The sequence below is a fragment of the Thamnophis elegans genome, chromosome 11 (assembly GCF_009769535.1).
Source record: "Thamnophis elegans isolate rThaEle1 chromosome 11, rThaEle1.pri, whole genome shotgun sequence".
In the NCBI taxonomy this organism is placed as follows: Eukaryota; Metazoa; Chordata; class Lepidosauria; order Squamata; family Colubridae; genus Thamnophis; species Thamnophis elegans.
In genome coordinates this window covers 5,063,204-5,085,032 of record NC_045551.1, presented here as the reverse complement: position 1 = coordinate 5,085,032, position 21,829 = coordinate 5,063,204, and the positions used below count along the sequence as shown (strand labels likewise).

At 41.2% G+C, this 21,829-nt stretch overlaps 1 protein-coding gene across 1 annotated transcript in view; it reads left to right on the top strand.

Moving 5' to 3' along the window:
* RGL1 (ral guanine nucleotide dissociation stimulator like 1) overlaps positions 1-21,829 on the top strand; it is a 109,821-nt gene that overhangs the window by 45,610 nt on the left and 42,382 nt on the right. The window contains 2 exon segments of the mRNA XM_032226674.1: positions 6,635-6,712; positions 20,246-20,430. Coding sequence (XP_032082565.1) covers positions 6,635-6,712; positions 20,246-20,430 — 263 coding nt within the window.

Genomic DNA, 21,829 nt, shown 5'->3' with positions numbered 1-21,829 from the left:
GATAAGCCTCACTTGTGAGTAGTCACAATAGGATTTTGAGTGGCATTTAGGCATCTGGCATTTATAATCTCATTAAATTTTTAACAAATAGAAGGTTACAGTCTTACGTTCATTAATCTGTAAACGAATTTTGCTGCATCTCGTTCAAGCCTTAATGGGTTTATTTCAGAGTATATAAATGTGTGTGTTTGTGTGTTTTGTTAATCATATCACACTTACCTATAATGGTTTTTTTATATTGGCCTACATATTGATCACCCCTTCCTAGCAAAAATTTCCTGATACAGGCCTTCTATTTTCCCTCTACATATAAAACTGAAACTGCTCTTAAAAAATCTTTCAAAAATCAGGTTTATTGGATTTAATAGGCATTAGAGGAAAATATGAATCTACAGTGGTCACGTGTACATATTAATATTAATGTTTTGGATTGTTCTACAGAGTTTTTTTATTATTTAAAAGAGTTATGTGGCCACTCATCCTACATGTCAGTGCTGGGTTTCAAAAAAATTTACGAACCTACTCTGTGGGTGTGGCCTCCTTTGTGGGAGTGGCTTGCTGGCCATGTGACCTAGTGGGAGTGGCTTGCCGGCCATGTCCTCTCTCTCTCTCTCTCTCTCTCTCTCTCTCTCTCTCTCTCTCTCTCTCTCTCCTTTGTTTTGTCTCTGTCCCTTTTTCCTTTTTTCTTTCATCTCTCTCTCACTTTTTCTTTCTTTTTTCTTTTTTTATTTCTTTCTTCCTTTCTCTTTCTCTTTCTCTCTCTGTGTGAGTCTCTGTGTGTGTGTGTGTGTCTGTCTGTCCAAAATTTTTTGGAGCCTCTTCTGTAGGTGTGGCCTGCTTTCCGGGTCCACTGGTGGAACCTCTTCTAACCGGTTCAGTAGATTTGACGAACTGGTTCTACCGAATAGGTGCGAACTGGTAGGAACCCACCTCTGATTCCAACTTTCTAGGTTTGAAACTCTGCATGTTTCTTCCCATCCACATCTTGATAGTCTCCATGACTCCACAGAAATGCTTGTTTGCATCCTCTATTCAGCCCACGTTGGGGATGTACAGTTGAATATCATCCACAAACTGACATTGCATGATAATATTAATCTATCTATGTCGTAGATCATTAAGTGTAGAGCTGATAAAAGGGTAATTCTTCTATGAATTAGTACTGAGTTGTATCTGAGATTTTGAGATGTAGATTTGACGAACCGGTTCTACCGAACTGGTGCGAACTGGTAGGAACCCACCTCTGCTACACGTATATCACAAAAGTGAGTATACCCCCTCACATTTTGTAAATATTTAAATATATCTTGCTAGCAGTTTCGGCATGAATGGCTGTATGTTCTGTTAATTTGAGGGACAGCATATTTACACTGTTATACAGGCTGTATACTCACTACTTTACATCGTAGCCGAGTGTCATTTCTCCAGTGTTATCACATCAAAAGATATACTTAAATATTTGCAAAATGTGAGGGGGCGTACTCACTTCTGTGATATACTGCTACATACCATAGCCTTGAGTGTTCTCAAAAACACAGACTTATTTACACTGACATTGATAGAGATTGAAATACTAATCCCAGCGCTTCAGACTAAGCTCTCCATTTTTCTAAAAGGTATTTCCGAAAGGATCATCAGCCATCTGCACATTTATAAAGATTTGAAACTTAAGTATGCCTGAAAACAAAATTGCTCCATTAAGAGGTGGCAATTCTGTTCCTACTACTAGAGAAGCCAGCCATTAAATGCTGTGTAAAGCTGATTTATGCCTCTGAAATTGACTCAATTTAAATGTTGAAATGGACACTGATGGATATGCATCCAAAATTGCACTACTTCTCAAGTACTATCTCTTTTCACTTTATCCTGAAGTAATTTAGATGCATCTTTTTCACCACAAGCCTTTTATTAAGTATTCACCCACGATGTAGTAGACTTGGTATTTTATTGAGTATATCAGTCAGTGGTGGGTTTCAAAAATTGTTCGAACCTAGTCTGTGGGTGTGGCCTCCTTTGTGGGAGTGTCTTGCCGCCCATGTGACCAGATGTGAGTGTCTTGCCACCCATGTGACCGGGTATGAAGATGCCGACGACACTTGTCAGAACCACCTTAAATTACCTCACACACAGCACTGGCATTCATAAGAATATGATGTAAACTTGTTTTTTACAAGGCATCTTTGGTTTGCGTTAAAACAACTTCAACACATGCAATGTTCTGATTGCATCATAAACGCAGTAGTCATCCTTACCTTTCACAGAGGCATTGAGTTTTATAAATAGGAGCATGATAGTGTAGCATAATCATATCCAAGGACCAGTGGTGGGTTTCAAACAAATTTTGGAACCTCTTCTGTAGGTGTGGCCTGCTTTCCGGGTCCACTGGTGGAACCTCTTCTAACCGGTTCGGTAGATTTGACGAACCAGTTCTACCGAATAGGTGCGAACTGGTAGGAACCCACCTCTGAGATGGCGAACCTTTTTTGGCTCGCGTGCCAAAAGCGGGGGGGAACGCAGGGGGGTCGTGTGCTGGCATGCCATAGCCATAATGCTATGCGCACGACCCCAGCATCCATGCGCACACGGCCAGCACTCCCCCTGTTTTTAGTGTGCTTTTTTCGCTCTACCTAGCCTCCCAGAGGCCCTCTGGAGGCTTCATGAGCTTCCCTGAAGCCTCCAGAATGCGAAAATGGGAAGTTTGGGAATGGACTTCCAGTTTGCTCGTAGGCCCGTTTTTCATCCTCCGGAACCTTCAGGATCCTTCAGGAAGCTTCTCCTGAACGCTCTGGAGGGCTAAAACCAGCCATACGAGTGAACCGGAAGTATATTCCTGAACTTCCGGTTGCCCGTAGGGCTGGTTTTTCATGCTCTGGAGGAGCCGAAAAATGGCCTCAAAAGAAGGCTGAAGGCCGAAGTCAGTGAGCCAGTGCACGCATGGGTGCTGGCCAGATGACAGGACAACGCCTCATGTGCCCTGACAAATCACTCCACGTGCCACAGGTTCGCCATCAGCATATCCTTGGCAAAGGCTATCTAACAGGAATCTACAGTCAGATCCAGTGGTGGGTTGGAGGCGGTACGCCCCGGTACGAATGTACCGGTGCCTGCCAGGAGCACCAGGGGCCATTCTGGTACAGTGCTCCAGAGGGCCCACCCGCCTGCCTGCTGTCCTTACCTGTATTTGAGCTCTTTGGTGCTTCCATGCATGCGCATGGAGCACACGACGCCTGCATGATGCTCCGCCAAGCAGCTGGAGCATCACGGAGCATTGCAGGAGGTAAGGACACATGTGAGTTCTGCGTGTGTTCAAGTGTTGGACTGGTGCACCGTATCAGTTGCACCAGGATCTGGAACCAACCGGAACCAACCGCTGGTCAGATTCCAGTATCTGAAGTAATCCTTCATAAAATCAATGTTCTGTATATTTTCATTGTTCAGTTTTGAAAGCAGTACAATTCTGGCTGCATTTTGCATTCTCTGTGCCATGTACAGAAGTGGTGAAACATGATATTCCCACCATGTTTTAGTGGTAAAAGCAAAGGATATCATTTTCCTTTTTTTTAAGTCTTCTTTGTACTACAAGCAAAATGTAGATCACATCGTCTGGAGAGGATATGCTAAAATCAAATTTAATAGGGACACCGCACATGGATAAATAGTGCAAGGACCATAAAATACCGTTTACTGTGAAAAATATTAACATTATTGGTACTTTGTTCAAATTCAGCGTTGGTGGAAACAGACAGCAAGTTTAACACTCCTCAACCATGTAATTTCAAATACATTATATGTGAGAATGGATTTATTAAGTTTGCAACCTTTGTTCTTACCATGGTGAATGGTAAGAGCCGAGGTGGCGCAGTGGTTAGAGTGCAGTACTGCAGGCCACTTCAGCTGACTGCTAACTGCAGTTCGGCGGTTCAAATCTCACCGGCTCAAGGTTGACTCAGCCTTCCATCCTTCCGAGGTGGGTGAAATGAGGACCCAGACTGTGGGGGCGATATGCTGACTCTGTAAACCGCTTAGAGAGGGCTGAAAGTCCTATGAAGCGGTATATAAGTCTAACTGCTATTGCTATTGCTATTGAATCACTTGGCTTTTAAAAGTTCATTCTGAATCAGGATTTTACTTTGTACATATTTCTATTGGATTTTATTTTGCTTTAAAACTGATATATGCCTGTATCCTTTGAAATAAAGAAGATTTAGCTGTATAAATAAATGCTGTATGGATGTATGATTTCCTCCCCCCTCCCCAAGAATCTATTTCTGCCATTCTCTTTATTTTCCTATATTTGATCATAAGAAAAATAATGAGTATATAAATGGGACATAAGATAGGTTCATTATTGTACTATCAAAATCCTAACATTTGAACTCTACTAACATTTTCTTTTCTGGCTGATATCAGAAGAGAATTTTATCTATTATCTAATATTTCAGTTGCTCTGGAAGTAAATTTGTTTCAATGTTCTCAATCTGTTCTTACAAACTCACACAAGCCTTGAAGAAAAGTATATGAGTTTGGGTGAGGATAGAGATGTGGTAATGGGAAAAATTAAGGTCAAGGATAAAGAGAAAAAGGCTTTTCCTGGAATGAACTTCTGGACTGGGAACCAGGATTATAAGAAGGAAATCTTTGAGAAAAAAAATGGGAAATATCTAAGAGCTTAATAAAAAAGGCGTTACAAGAAGAAGGCTTACAAACTCAAGTGGTTTGTTTGTTTATGCCAAGGGGAGGGAGACAGGAGAGTTAAGCTGATTCGGGCATTGGGCATGTTAAACAAGGCTTGAAGTTAAAGTATATTTTGGATGCAAACTGAGAAAAGGAACTGTGGCAAAATCTCCTTTAGCTTCTTAGGCCAACCTTGATTACTGCAATGCGCTCTACTTGGGGCTGCCCCTGAAGAGTGTTCGGAGACTACAATTGGTCCAGAATGCGGCCGCGCGAGTGATATCGGGTGTACCTAGGTACACCCATGTCACACCTATCCTCCGCAAGCTGCACTGGCTTCCCATCGGTCTCCGAATGCGCTTCAAGGTGCTGGTCGTTACCTTTAAAGCCCTACATGGCTTGGGACCTGGATATCTGCGGGACCGCCTCCTGCCGCATACCTCCCAACGACCCATAAGATCCCACAGGCTGGGCCTCCTCCGGGTACCGTCGACCGGACAATGCCGGTTGGCGACTACTCGGGGGAGGTCTTTCTCTGTGGCTGCCCCGGCCCTGTGGAATGATCTACCCGCAGAGATCCGGACCCTTCCCACTCTCTCAGCCTTCCGGAAAGCCATTAAAACCTGTCTGTTCCGGCAGGCCTGGGGCTGTTGACCCCGAAATACGGTCCAGCCCCATTCAGAATGGAATGCATGATGTATTGCATTTTATATCTATTTTGCTTCCCTGTATCTTACTTTCTTTTCTCTTTTTTTTTGATTATTTTTGTATTGTAAGCCGCCCGTAGTCCTATGGGATCGGGCGGCATATAAATGTTATTAAACTCGAAACTCGAAACCTTCTTTATTAAACAGAAGAAGTCTGGCTTAAGAAGCTAAAAAAAAATTAACTAATAGATAGTTAATAGCTATGCTCACTGCATATTCCAATAGAGTTGTTTTTAAAACATTTGGAGGGTACCGGGTAGAGGAAGACTGACATAAGGATTAGATGTTCACTACTGGAAGAAAGTCGAAAGGAAGAAGAGGTTTGTAGGATTGACAGATAAGAGTTTGCCACATTTCCCTGCTAAGTGTGGGTAATGGGATTGGAATCCAATACATTTGGAAATTGTCAGATCAAGGAAGACAGGAGCTTTGTATCCTTAAGAGCTGTATATCAATTGAATGCTGTTTCTCCTATTTCTTAAATCCAAGGAAGTAATGAGCAGGGCCAGATTTAGATGAAAAGAGGCCCTAGGCTATTCCACTTATGAGGCCCTTTCACCTCCCATTTTTAAGTTTGTAAATTACATGAGAGACAATAAAATACATCATTACTGTGATATATATCAATATATATCAATATATATAGCTGGCCTCCCGACGGAGGGCGGCTCTGCTCTGCGGCAAAGGCAGCCAGGCCAGCCGCCTCCCCTGCTGCGCTCAGCTGCCCGGCTCGGCCTCCTCGCCCTCACCTGCCTGGCCGCTGGTGGGCTCCGCGTCGACGGGGCGGCTACTGGGAGCAGCCGCGCCTCTCGCCCGACCGCTGATGTCGGGAACGTGGGCGGGCTCCCCAACTGCCGCGGCGCTGGAACAATCTTAACCAATACATTTTTATGTTTGTTTATTTGTCATATGCGTAGAATTTCTCCTTATTTTCGGTTCAGTGTTTTAGTGTTCACTGTTTTTAGAATAGTGTAATTTTAATTTTGCTAACAATTTGAATGTAAGCCCCTCTTGATCTTGAGGCCCTAGGCTGAAGCCTAGTTAGCCTACAGGAAAATCTGGCCCTGGTAATGAGGGAGCATATGGTTTGGATGGACAAGGAGAAAAGAACAAATTCCCGTTGTGTTAACTTCTCTGCTACAAACTAAGTACTGAGTTCAAAGCACTTCCTAATATCTAATTCTTTAGACATAGCTTTCCCCGTTTTATTTTTACTCACTGCCTGAATATTCCTATAATTATTTTGCCTTTAGATATGGAACTCTGGAGATCTCAAACTGTGAAGAAGATGGGTGCCAGAACAATGCGGAGACCAAAACAGTGCTCAGGAAGTAAGTGTTGCATTTCTCTGAACAGCAAGAATCACAGCCAAGGTTGAATACCGAGAAAAGGATGTGGTCAGTATTCATCTGGAAATTATACACAAATCAGTTTATTACACAAAGGAATGTAGGAACTTTGTCACAACTCTATGAAAGATCAACCTCTTAGGAATATGAGAAGTTAACTATCAAAATAAAGCTAAACATAGAAACTAGAATTAGTAGATTAAATAACTGTGGGCATTATCCAACTGAATTAATTCCGATAAGTAGGTTAGGAAATACATGCTTATAGCAACAGCAGTTAGACTTATATACCGCTTCATAGGGCTTTCAGCCCTCTCTAAGCGGTTTACAGAGTCAGCATATCGCCCCCAACAACAATCCGGGTCCTCATTTCACCCACCTCGGAAGGATGGAAGGCTGAGTCAACCTTGAGCCGGTGAGATTAGAACCGCTGAACTGCAGATAGCAATAGCAGTTAGACTTATTTACCGCTTCATAGGGCTTTCAGCCCTCTCTAAGCGGTTTACAGAGTCAGCATATTGCCCCCAACAACAATCCGGGTCCTCATTTTACCCACCTCGGAAGGATGGAAGGCTGAGTCAACCTTGAGCCGGTGAGATTTGAACAGCCGAACTGCAGAACTGCAGTCAGCTGAAGTGGCCTGCAGTGTTGCACTCTAACCACTGCGCCACCTCGGCCACCTGCTTCAGCATCTCCCATTGAAATGAAGGACTCAAATATGACTGGGTCGGTATTACTTTTGCCTGTTACAATAGCCATAACTTTATTCTATTCCGTACATTTACTTAACTAAAAACTATCTTAAATTTTTACATTTGATTTAATGTGTGAATGGTTTCAGCATTGCGCTTGAAGGATTTTAGTCATCTCAATTTCACCGAAACACAGTGATTGCATTTATGACAAAATCAAGCTAGAAGTTGTTTTTTAACTATCAGCCTTATAAAAAGGACATCATGTTGAAATAGAGAACATTTTTAGTTTTAAAATGTACAAGAAATCTTTAACTTGGGTGTGCTGCAGAGGCAATCATCAAGATGACAATTGAGCGTAATTTCAGAGTCACTAAGAGCAGTTCCATCTTCACTGATCTGTTAAATATAATACATGATATGGCTTATCATGCATAAAACAACAGCTTTTCCTCTTCCTCCCATATATGCTTGTTTCAATGTATGAGTGATTACTTCTCTGAAATAGGAACAAAGCTCAGATAGAAAGATGATAGGGAGAATATATAAATTCCTCCTGAAGTCTAAAATGGAAGAGGAAATTGCGAAAGAACAAATGATAAAATGGGCACAGAACTTTGGCTATAATATTGAATTAGACAAATGGGAAAAAATTTATTTTTAAAAATAAATTTAAAAATGACATTATCAGTTGCATACAAGGAAAACCAGTACAAAATGTTTTACAGATGGCACCTGGCACCAACAAGGTTAGCTAAAATCTTAACAAATACCTCCCCAAAATGTTGGAAATGCGAATCCATACACAGAACATATTACCATTTATGGTGGACCTGTGAAGAGGCTAATTTTTTTTGGAAAAGGATCAAAAATTGGCTGGAGGCAATAACAGGGGTTAAAATAGAATGGAAACCTAAAGTTTTTTTATTAGGAATTATGTCTGCGAAATACAAAAAAGAAACCCAGTATTTAATACTACATATAATTACGGCAGCAAGGATTTCTTTTGCCCAGAAATGGAAAAACAAATTAATTCCAAGCGAAGATGAAGCAATAAGAAAGGTTATGGACTGTGCTGAAATGGACAAACTAACTAAATAAATCCAGGGAAAAGAAGAATCAGAATTCTACCAGATATGGGATAAATGGTATAGGTGGTTGGAGGAAAGAAACAAGAATCCATGAAGGAATATAACAAAACTCAAAAAATAATAGTTATGAGTAAAATAAGAGGGTTAAGAATGGTGAAATCCAAATGAAATACAATAGAAGGGGAAATAATACAAGGTGAGCGATATCGATTGATGATTGCTACTATAAAGAACAGGAAATTCCTGTTCGTATTGTATTGTGTAAATGTGGTGTACGTCTAATTTTTGTGTGTGTGTGTATTTTACATGTTTGTTAATAAAAATCTTTTTTTTTTTTAAAAAAAGGAACAATCTGTAAGCCTGACACGATGTGACATGCTAATGATGGTCTGAACATATAAGAAATATAAGTTGCCTTGATGTTCTGCTTTCTCTGCAATACTGTAATTTCTAACCTCAGTCAGTGTGTATAATGCTCCTTGTCCCTCATATTATGCTTCAGTCAATTTTGTTCACTTCACAAGTTAATAGTGTAACATAAGTGGCACATATGGTATATCTCCTAGCACTCCAGCCCACATTCATCCATCTGATAAAACAGATTGTTATTTTCAAAAGTTCATCCCAGAGTAAGCCACTCTCTTTCTTTAGGAAAATCAAGGGAAAAGACTTGTGCGTGTTCAATTTTCATCCATAACCCTATGGATTTAGTATGATTGAGGGAGAAATAATTCAGTTGCGTTTCATTTCTGAGAAGACTTTTTAACCAGCCCAAGTTTCCAAGCACCGATCTCAGAACAACAGCGTACTGCCTATAAAACTTAAAACTTCTTGCAATAAACAGAAACTTGAGGTTCCTGCTCCAGCATCTGAAAAGGCCCATAGTCTTGATTCTTTTGTAGCGTGACTCTGAGCTAATTTATTAACCTTTCAGGTCTTGAGAAATGTTCTGACTTGGCATTGACACAATGTCTTTTTTTGGGTTAGACTTTCTGATTTTTCAATGCCTGGCAGAAAATAGTCCCTGCATTATTCTCTCCCTCTGCCCTTTTGTCGTGAAGTAAGCATTTGTAGCTCACAAGATAATTTAAGCTATCTCAGATATGCCAAGGGGACTTTGGCATAATATGGTGGAGAGATAAACTGGCTTGGCGTGGCTCCAGCCTATGCCATTGATTTCCTTCTGGTATTGGGCAAGCCTCTTCATCCTTGTGTAACTTTTAAAACCCAGCTATAAAATGGAACTGGATTATTGTAGATACCTATTTTGCTTCTCTGAGATGACAGTGGAGATTGAATTCCCCCCCTCTTTGTCTTCTACAATTGCCCTCCTTTTGGGAAATGATTTAATATTTAACTGGGAAAATACAGTATGTATGAGTATGTTATCTTTTTGCCCTTCTGTGGCTGCCAGTCAGTGTAGGATTCAGCCAGTTCGCACCTATTCAGGAGAACCGGCTGGTAACTTTCTAAGCAGTTCGGAGAACCGGTTGTTGGAAGAAATCTCCTTTTGTTTTTCCCCACTTTACAGGGCTAATCCTGTAAGGAAGGCAGGAAGGAAGGAAACATTCTGGTGTTGTTTCTAGCCTCATCTTTATTGCCCTGCTTACAGAAACTGCCTCTCCAGTTAACCCTTATTACCATTGTAACAGCTAAGGCGAAGCGCCCATTGACCTGAGTGACATTGAGTTGGCCACACCCACCCAGTCACAAGACCACCAAGCCCCGCCTACCCAGCTGGTCATTAGGGCAGAGAACCGGTTGTTAAATTACTTGAATCCCACCACTGCTGCCAGTTATGGCAGTGTTTCTCAACCTTGGCAAGTTGAAGATGCCCGGACTTCAACCCCCAGAATTCCCCAGCCAGCATTCACTGGCTGGGGAATTCTGGGAGTTGAAGTCCGGACATCTTCAACTTGCCAAGGTTGGGAAACACTGAGTTATGGTATACAAACATCAACATAAATAACTTTTTTTTAAAAAAAGACCCAGAATTAAGTAGGCAAATGATAGTATAAATAGGTAATTTTAAAAAAAGAGAGACCTAGGAAATTGGCTTTTAGATGAGGTAATTAGTTTATCAAATATTAGAATCTTTGATAGTAAAATTGCAGAATCATTCTGGGTTTTTTTTTTGAAGTATCATAGCTTTTGGTTTTGCTTTTAATGATTCACTTTCCAGTTAGTACTTCTTGGTGGCCAGGATTTTGTTGCCTTTGTCTTTTGTTAATTATTCCTCCGGTAAAGCAAGGTGTCTTCTTTCACTGTTATATAAATAATTGCATCAAAAGAATGGAGGGAGTTAAAGCAAGCCCTGAATGAATGTGAAAGACTTCTTGGGGGCGCCTGGGAAATCCACGGTGAGAGCTGTTTTAAGTTGTGTTTGTGTTGAGTACAATCAACTTTCATTCTAGGAAAGGGTAAAATAACAAAAAGAAACCACTGCGGATGACCTAAGGAGAAAAAAAGGCCAAATAGTGACAATTAAGAGAACTGGGAAATTGGGGAAGGTTCCAAAACAAGCTAAATTATTTGCACAATGGGAAAAGAGAGGAATGAGATCATAGTGGCTTAGTACATAAATGCCAATATCATGAAATTATAGAGACCTATTATAACATGCATCCTTTCATCTCAAGAGTCTTAAGTGTGTTTTCAATTCTTTTTTTGCTTGAGGCCACATTTTGGGCTCGCTCCTTGCAGAATATTTATTGTTTTTATTATTTTTTTTATTTTTATTTTTTCAAAACAAACACAACACATAAAATCTTCCTTTTTTACATACTGTAGAAAGTGTATCAGTTGGTTTCAAAAGACTTTCGTGCATCTCTTCCACAGTCATCAAGCATAATTCATATTGACTGAAGTATTTTAACTCAGATATTTATACATATTACCATCATTATACCTCCATTTAACTACAATTGTTTAATTCTTATCCCTCCTTCCTTCCTTCCCTCCTTTCTTTTCTCCTTCTCTCCTTTGTTTCCCCCTTCCTTTCCTTCCTTCCCCCATTCCTTCTCTGCTACATTCCCTCCTTCCTTCCCTCCTTTCTTCTCTCCTTCTCTCCTTCCTTCCCTCCTTCCTTCCCTCCTTTCTTCTCTCCTTCCCTCCCTCCTTCCTACCCCCCTTGCTTCCCTCCCTCCTTCCCTCCCTCCTTCCTACCCCCTTTCTTCTCTTTCTTCTCTCCTTCCTTCCTTCCTCCTCTCCTTTCCCTCCTCTCCTTCCCCTTCCTCCCCTTTACCCTTCCCCTCTTCTTCCCATTCCTCCCCTCTTTCCTACTCTTACATTCCCTCCCATTCTTCCTCTGCCTTTCCCTTTCTCCTATTCCTCTCCTTTCTCCTCTCCTTCCTATCTTTCCTTCTACTCCTCCCTCCATCCACTCTATCCGTTGTTGTGTTTACATATTCTCTTCTTCAGGGGATGACCTGGTTCTCTTTTTTTTTTCCTTATTTGAAAGTTATATAAAAAGTATTTATTGTTGTGGGGAGTGGATGAATGTAGGATTCACTTTAGTAATTTTTTAATATATTCTGCAAAATTGCAATGAGCAAGATGATGTGATGGTTTTTAGTTTTATTCAGTGAGCCCCATTATGTGCAGCTTTTAATATGTCACAGTTTGATCATGTTTTCATTGACCAATTTAGTCCCGATAAACATGGCTGCAAAATGGATGATTGTATTTTATTTTATTTTTTTTGGTCTCATTTAAACCCAACAAAATTTAGGTTGTTAATAATTGAGCTCCAAGCTTTTAAATTTTGGGGGTTTTCCTCTCCTGGCCTGGATTGTTAAATTTATATCTGTATATATACTTGGATTGCAGAGGAGCTGGTGAAATATTTTAGATTTCCACTTAAAAAGCACAGTTTTTTCGAAAGTATGACCATAATTCCACATCATTTTTTCAAGAAATAGAAGGCGAAGTGTTAAGAAAAATTTAAAAAGTTCTCACCAAGATTTCATTGGGTCAATTTTCTGTTTAAGGTTTTGGAAACTAGCTCTGTCTGTGTTTTCAGCTGGCAGAAACAGGGAGTTATTTTTCAGGGACGTAAACATTGAGGCTGCTACAAACTTTGGCCTTCGATCCAGCCTTTTTCCGGAAAGCTTTCCTCCCTAATGTGCTGATTAAACAGTCAGCTGATGGGAGGCCAGTAAGTTATAAGGGCAAGTCTGCATAGCTTGTTTTATTGCCTCCGTGTTGATTGACATGAGTTTGTAGGGAAACTCAGATTTTACTGTAACTTTGAACTCCGCAAAGACGGCAGCCATGTGTCTTATCCTTAATAACACCCACATTCTGAATGGAATACAAAAGAAGAAACTTCACATCTTCCAAACAATAAAGTATATTGTTTGCTCCAGGCTGACCTGCTTGTACTGTCCGTGGAACTGATAACATGCCTACTCCATTGAGTTAGCTGCATCTTATCTCCTGGAGAAAGTCTAACACTTTCTGAATAGTGCGGCATTTCTGGGGGGAAATTTCATTCACATACATTTTTGTTACAGTGATTTCTATGATTACTTATGTGCAAATAATTGTTTGCAAATTTATACATGGAAAGTTTATCTATATAGACTCAGTGTACCAAGGGAAAAATGACTAGGGGATCATTGTAAATGCCGAGCTTTTTTCTTTGTTAACTGTTGATAGATAACATCTAAACTCCCGTTGCCCATTTTAAAGGCTTTTCTGCCTTTAAGTCAGTGGTGGGTTTCAAATTTTTTGGGAACCTACTCTGTGGGTGTGGCCTCCTTTGTGGGAGTGGCTTGCCGGCCATGTGACCTGGTGGGAGTGGCTTGCCGGCCATGTGTTTTCCCTCTCTCTCTCTCTCCTTCCTTTTGTCTCTCTGTCCCTTTTTTCTTTTTATCTTTCATCTCTCACTCTTTTTCTTTTTTCTTTTTTTATTTATTTATTTCTCCCTTTCTCTCTCCCCCCCCCCCCCCTCTCTCTCTCTCTGTGTCAGTCTGTCTGTCTCTCTGTGTGTGGGGGCAGTGGTGGGTTTCAAAATTTTTTGGGAACCTCTTCTGTAGGTGTGGCCTGCTTTCCGGGTCCACTGGTGGAACCTCTTCTAACCGGTTCGGTAGATTTGACGAACCGGTTCTACCGAATAGGTGTGAACCGGTAGGAACCCACCTTTGCTTTAAGTACAACTTAGATGAGACAACTCTTCAAGCTGACAGCACGTTTAAAAAGGAAATCCTGCTCTATAAAGGATACAGCCATATTGATTTAAAGAGTTGCTAGGAAAGAGTACAGAAATTCAATTTCATGTAACATACATACCGTGACCCCAAACACAGGTTTTGCAGATTTTTGACACAGGATTAAACTTACTTAATACTATAAGTATTAAATTTAAGGCTATAAATAGTTGTGTAAGTAGACACTCATTCCCTTCAGACTGGCCTATGGCAGTGTGCTTTACATGGGGCTGCCCTTGAAGAGTATCCTGAAGCTTCAGCTGGTACAAAATGAAGGAGAGCAAGCTACATTAGCTGTCAGTTTGCTTCCAAGTCCAATTCAAGGTGCTGGTTTTAACTTTTCAGTCCTTCTTGTATGGTACTGGTTATCTGAGGGACTGCCTCTCCCTGCTTACATCAGCGCATCTTATTAGATCTGCAGAGTGGCCACCTTGCAGGTACTATATAGCAGAGGTGGGTTCCTACCAGTTCGCACCTATTCGGTAGAACCGGTTCGTCAAATCTACCGAACCGGTTAGAAGAGGTTCCACCAGTGGACCCGGAAAGCAGGCCACACCTACAGAAGAGGTTCCCAAAAATTTTTGAAACCCACCACTGGCAAGGATCTTGTAACTTGACAGCTTTAAGACTTGCGTGCTTCAATCCCAGAGTTTCTGAATAGCTACTTGGACCAACCTAAGTACTAATTCATAATTTCATATTCGGTCACATGGGTGGCAAGCCACTCCCACAAAGGAGGCCACACCCACAGAGTAGGTTCCAACAATTTTTGAAACCCACCACTGCTATATAGGTATATCAGGGTGGCCATGTTGCAGGTACATTCATTAGGTGGGCCCTAGGAGATGTGCCTTCTCTGTTGTGGCATCCCATTATAGAACATTCTTACCCCCAAATTAGATTAGGCTCCTTTAAATATTCCGTGAAGCCTTAAGTCATGGATACGTTGTCAGGCAACCGGAGACTTGCATACATGGCTCCATCGTTGAGATGGCCATTTTTAATTCTCCCTTTGCTATGGTTTGTGTTTTTACTTTGATGATATTTATGAATACGTTTTTAAATTTTTCTTTTTATTGTTCTTATCTTATTGTTATTCACCATTCAGAGTCACTTTTTGGTGAGATGGGCGGCTATATACATTTGATTAATAAAATAAATAAATAAAATAAACTTCTGTTGATGAAAATGTGTACATTTAGAGCCGAGGTAGCGCAGTGATTAGAGTGCAGTACTGCAGCCACTTCAGCTGACTGCTATCTGCAGTTCAGCGGTTCAAATCTCACCGGCTCAAGGTTAACTCAGACTTCCATCCTTCCGAGGTGGGTGAAATGAGGACCCAGACTGTGGGGGCGATATGCTGACTCTGTAAACCGCTTAGAGAGGGCTGAAAGCCCTATGAAGCGGTATATAAGTCTAACTGCTATTGCTATTGCTACATTATGAATCAAGTTCCTTTCTCCAAAACTTTCATCAATGCTTTTTTAAAGGCTATAATCTTTTTTTCCCGCAGTTCTGCACATTCCTTTCACTAATGCTAAGCCAAATTATTGTTTATTTGGGGAGACGCTGTCAGAATTGCTTGTTACCAAAACCTTTTGAAGCACATTTGAGGCAATGCTTCCCGATTATGGAACTTCCAGATATGTAGATTTCAGCTTCTACAATTCAGAGCAGTAACTGCTGGCTGTTGAATTTTGGGTGGTGAATCATAGCCGAGGTGGCACAGTGGTTAGAGCGCAGTACTGCAGCCACTTCAGCTGACTGCTAAGCTGCAGTTCGGCGGTTCAAATCTCACCGGCTCAAGGTTGACTCAGCCTTCCATCCTTCCGAGGTGGGTGAAATGAGGACCCAGACTGTGGGGGCGATATGCTGACTCTGTAAACCACTTAGAGAGGGCTGAAAGCCCTATGAAGCGGTATATAAGTCTAACTGCTATTGCTATTTGGAAGCCCCCCCCCCCATAGTGGAAAATGCTGCATTCACAAATGAGAATTAGGGCACAGCATTCACATCCTTGGACACGTGGCACGACAAAACCGCGGTCCACTAAAGCGCGCCCGATTAAAGCGCGTACCTGACGTCATCAGCAGCGCGACAAATACGACCATGGAGAAAAAAGGGCGCTTTAAAAAGCGCTTTTAAAGCAAGCCGATTCACGTAAAGGTAAGGGTTAGGTTTAGGGTTAGGGTTACGTTAAGCGGTAGGGTTAGGTTTAGGGTTAGGTTAAGGGTTAGCGTTAGGTTTAGCGTTAGGTTAAGGGTTAGGTTTAGGGTTAGGGTTAGGGTTAGGTTAAGGGTTAGGTTTAGGGTTAGGTTTAGGGTTAGGTTTGGGGGGGTTAGGTTTAGATTTACGCGTTAATTTTAACTTTACCGCTCACAGCGTGCTGTTTTCGTCACGCTGTGATGACATCATGTACGCGCTTTCGTTGAGCACGCTTTAGTCTACCGCGGTTTTGTGGTGGAACCCCTTGGACAATGTTCTTCAGCTTTGTGGCATCCAATATGGGCAAGAGTACAGTTTCCAGTATTCCCAACAGCATGGGAATTTGTTCGGGCTGTCCAAAATTGATAGGTGCTATTCTTTAATGTATCAGGAGTTTGCTATATCAAGGCTTTGCTAAGGCACAATGGCCTGAGCTGGGAATGTGCGCACTGTAGAGAAAGAGAACGTGACTGTAGTGTTTCCCATCCACATGTCAGTAACAATTTGTTGATGGGACGCTTGTTTCTGCTGTCCTTTGCAGTGTGCATTTCGTCACAGCGAGGGCTTGCTGAGCTTAAAACAGTTAATGCTACAGGATTTATATGGTTTTTGTTCTTCATTCGGCGTTTCTTTTTCCGGAGAATAACAAGAACAGTCAGTCTTCCAACTTCAGTTACATTTGCTTGCTAGTCTGCATAAGAGACCTTAGTTACAGATGGAAATCTAGGGCAAGTCTCCACTTGATACTGAGAGTGTGATTCAGCCCTGAAATTCTGCAAGAGCTGGGATTATTTTAGCCCAGTGCATTGGAACAGAATGCTGCAAAGCGTGAGGTTTAAAAGTTAGTTTTGTATGAGAAAGGAGGAATGGAGAATTTTTTTAAAAATTTTTTTATTTTATACACATAAGCACATCAACAGAAACAAACACATGACTTAAAAACAACATAGGAACAATAAGTTCCATCGTATATCATACCGCAGTTCCGAATCGGTTTCTTTGCAGTTAGTGTTTTCCCTTCTATACATTTCTATCTTGCGTTCACAATCTCCTTATTCGTTATCCATTTTTATGTACATTTCTTTATTTATTTATACTTAGCTACTTAGGACCAAATATTATTTACCTATATTATGCTTTATATTTTTTACTGTCATTTATTCTCTTACATACAGTTATAGGTATACATTCACATAGTTATTCTTTTTTTTTGCCATTCTTATATTATTATTATTATTCCATTTAAGAGGTTATAAGGTATAGTTTGGAATGCTTTGTTTACCATCCTTCGCACCTGCTATGATACCACCTTGTTTTCTCTTTCTTTTCTTTTCTCCCTCCCTTCCTTCTCTACTTCCTTCCTTCCTCCTCTGCATCCCCTTCTTCCTTCCCTTTACCTCTCCCTTACTCCTACCCTCTTTCTTCTCCTTCCTACCCGAGGTGGCGCAGTGGTTAGGGTACAGTACTGCAGGCCACTTCAGCTGACTGTTATCTGCAGTTCAGCGGTTCTAATCTCACCGGCTCAAGGTTAACTCAGCCTTCCATCCTTCCGAGGTGGGTAAAATGAGGACCCGGATTGTTGTTGGGGGCAATATGCTGACTCTGTAAACCGCTTAGAGAGGGCTGAAAGCCCTATGAAGTGGTATATAAGTCTAACTGCTATTGCTATTGCTACCCTCTCTCCTTCTCTTACTTTCTCTTCCTCCCTCCTCTTCTTCTTTTCCTCTCCCTTCCACTCACCTCTGGAATGAGATTTTTAAGCACCTTCCTTATTCCTTTTTCCCAATTTTGGGGGACTTGTTTATATAGCAGGTTTATATTAGTTTCACGGTGCAGCTGACCTGGCCTTCCTAAGTACACCCCATTATTTATTTATTTAGTTTGCAATATTTATATCCTGCCTGAATCCTGACAGGATTCTGGGTAGGCAAGAATTGTATTGTATTGTATTTAGTTTATTTGTATGCCTCCCTTCTCCAGGAGGGACTCAGGGCGGCGAACAACTCAGGGGGGGAAAGGAGACATAAACACAGTACACATGATTAAAATACACGAAAATCACACAGCCATACAAGTCGAGAGGGGAGGGGAACTCATCAACCCCAGGCCTGCCGGCAAAGCCAGGTTTTGACGGCTTTCCGGAAGGCGTGGAGAGAGGTGAGGGTCCGGATCTCCGCGGGGAGTTCATTCCAAAGGGCCGGAGCTGCTACAGAGAAGGCCCTCCCCTGGGTGGTAGCCAGATGGCATTGGCTGGTGGACGGAACCCGGAGGAGGCCGACCCTATGAGATCTAACGAGATACAACACAGAATCCAAAACCCAAATCAGAAAAAGCCAAAAATCAGGACAAGTCACCAGGAAGTCAGGGCTTGAAAGCATGTTCAAACAAGTAAGTTTTAACTGGTTTGAGAAATGCAAGCAAGGTTGTGGTAATAGGTTGTGGTAATATGTAGTTCTGGGTAGACGGTATTCCAGGAATTAAGGGTGGGGGGGGGGTCACAGGTTTCAAGCTGAGTTTCTTTGAGCCTATCCAGATCCTCAATGCCTCCAGATACCATTCAGGATTTCCAGCCTGGCTTGGGCTGGCTGTATATAATTGTGCTGTGGCGTGTCAACCGTTGACCCCTCCAGCAGCCGAATGAGATGAGGCGGCGTGGGGGTCAAGGCCAGCATCAAGGCGATTTGAGAGCTCCAAGGGGGGAGAGGGAATGGGGCTGTCAGTGATAGACCCTGAGCCTTCCATCAGCCCTCAGGTGGAGAGTCAACAGCCCCCAGGTCTGGAGGTGGCTGACGAAGAAGAGGAGGAACAGCTGGGTTCCAGTGCTTGATATCTGGATGCGCAGAGGAGAGGAGAGCAGTGGAAATCTATGGGCCGATCCTTGGGATAGAAAAGCCATCGCTGCTAGTGAAGCCCCACGCAAAGTAAAAAAAGGCAGAGTGCAGAGATGAATAGGTTCGGTATTCATCTCCCGGCCGAACAGACTTCTTAGCCTGCTGTGAGAGAGAGACTTTTTGCTGGCGCTCCTAATAAAGGAATCATTGCTTCAAATTTGTCGTATTTGGGGAGACGGGTCAGAACAAATTGACTGTCATTACATAGTGCTAACATCTCACCCCTTATTTTTTTAATTGAAAATTTTAGGGAAAAAAACTTTTACAAATGTTTACCTCCCCCCCTACCCTCCCCATCCAAATCCCCACCCACCTTCACCACCCCCCGACTTCCCAGAACCAATACAGGGTATAAATCTTTAACAAAGATATTGTAAAACAAACTTTTAAAAAAAGTTAGTATCATCTTTCATTTGAGCTTTAACTCCTCTTAGCTAGGCTAGCTCTAAACAGATTATATCATTCCTAGTTTCTTCAGTCATAAACTATCTGGAACTTCTTAGTCCCGTATTTATTTTGATTATAGTCAATCCATTTTCTCCACTCCAGTTTATATCTCTCGTTTGAGTGATCCTTGAGGTATGCATCTCTGCTAGGTTTGTTACTTTTAATATCCATTCTTGAATAGTAGGCAAATCTTCCTTCTTCCAGTATTGCGCCACCAACAGTCTTGCTGCCGTTATTAAATGCAAAATCAAGTTAATCTCTATAACTGTACAATCAGTAATTATACCTAACAAGAGGGGTAAACTTTATCCTTTTTTAAAGAACATTTTGCATAATCCACCATATTTTTATCCAAAATGCTTTTACCTTTTTATAAGTCCACCATATATGATAATATGTAGCATCAAGACAATCACATCTCCAGCACTAAGGTTGTAAATTCGGATACATACAGGCAAGTTTTTTAGGATCTAGATGCCATCTATAAAACATCTTATAGAAGTTTTCTCTCAAATTTTGGGCTTATGTAAATTTTACATTTCTTACCCAAATCTTTTCCCATGTATCCAACATTATTGGTTCTTCAAAATTTTGTGCCCACTTTATCATACAGTCTTTGACTAATTCTGTTTCCGAATCCATTTCTATTAATACATTATATAGTCTCTTTATATGCATCTCACCCCTTATTAATGGATGCTCTCCCACATGTCACACCTACAGAAGAGGTTCTAACAAATTTTGAAACCCACCACTGGTCTCAAGCCTTTGACCAAACCCAACTGATTGATACAGATTTCAACAAGGCCATGGAGATCCTGGTTGAACCCAGCATATACTGCAGTTACCTTTTAGATTTATGACAGAATTATAGCACCGTTGATTTTAACCTATTTGGGGGTTTTAGGTTTTGTTGCCTGGCACGGAATATAATGATACCAACGTAGCTGATGATATACGATGCATTTCTGTTTTGCAGTGCCATCGCCTCGATACTCAGAGCCTGGTTAGACCAATGCTCGGAAGATTTCCAAGAACCACCCCATTTCCTTTGCTTGCAGAAACTTCTGGATTATCTGGCCAGGATCATGCCAGGCTCAGATCCTGAAAGAAGGGCACAGCAACTCTTGGAGCAGTTTCAGAAGCAAGAAGTAGTAAACAACAGTAAGGATAATTCTGCAAATATTTTAGCAACCACTTTTTATAAAGAAGGAATCATTGACTGTTTTGGCATTTATTACGCTGTGATATTGGTTGGAATACGAAGGACAAGTGAGTTGTAAACTTATTATGCTGTGATATTGGTTTGGAAAAAAAGGACAAGTGAGTTGTAAACTTTTAATTTAAGTGTGCTTGGTGAATCAGTTTTCTGGTTTTTCTCTGTAGGAAGGTGAGGAGCTGAACGCTTCTGCCAAATTCCCTAGCATTTAAAACTGCTGCTTTGAGATGATTATCAGCTTAAGTGCAGCCTGCAAGTTTTCAAAAAACAAATTCACCATTGCTCTGATTTTTCACTTTTAAAAACTGGTCTGTTCTGTGATTCAGCAGGGATTTTTTTTTAAAATTACTTTCCTTTGACAAAGGAAGTGTCTGTGACTGTTTTTTCCTATCTGAATGGTCTGGTGCTGACATCCGAGGACAAAAGGAAAATTTACGTTAGCGGGTCAAAATGCCACTGGAACAATTGTGAACAGTAGTGACACTGGAATGCTGCAGGACTGATAAATAGCCTTTCCCCTTCCCCCCCCCAAGACAGAAGGCATAATTAGCATATCTAGAAAGCCATTGGAACTTGCCTAATGAACACAAACCAATGAATGTCCAGTTTTCACAGAGAAGCCGTAGGAAATGGCTAGGAAATGATAGCACGCAGTAAGGAACGAATGCAATAAACTTCAGGAATTCTTCCCTTCGAATATTATCTACGTGAATGTTGCAAACGTACAAGGTTACGTACAATTAGTCATCCTTGGCACCGACTAAATGTGCTTTTTTTTTTCCTCTCGAAGGAAAAAAAACCCTAAACGGTTCTTCTCATCCGAAATTTCAAAATCTCCTAGGATTGTTAATTTGTACCTAATGAACACATATATCAAACAAAGGAAGTCTAAATGCTGAGAACTATAATTAGCTGTTTACAGAATAAAAAGTTCCCACAGAACTTCCTAGACACAGCAGAAACTCTAGGTACAGAAGTCTTGCTTCTTGATTCTTATTGGGGGGGGGGGAGAAATGGAAGATTATTTCAGCCAAATCTAAGTTTTTTTCAGTGAGAACCCTCAACCCAGATTGTCATCGCATTAAAAAAAATAAATAAGCATTGACGCACATTTTACAGGGAAAAAAATACAGGAATAGAATAGATTAACAAGAGTTGGAAGGAACCTTGGAGGTCTTCTAGTCCAACCCCCTGCCTAGGCAGGAAACCCTATACCATTTCAGACAAATGGTTATATAAAATTGTATTGTTAATATTAATTGGTTTTGTTTTTGGAAACTTTATTTAATTTCCTTTTTAACTTTTGTAATATGTGTTTCTTTTAATGTTGTACACCGCCCTGAG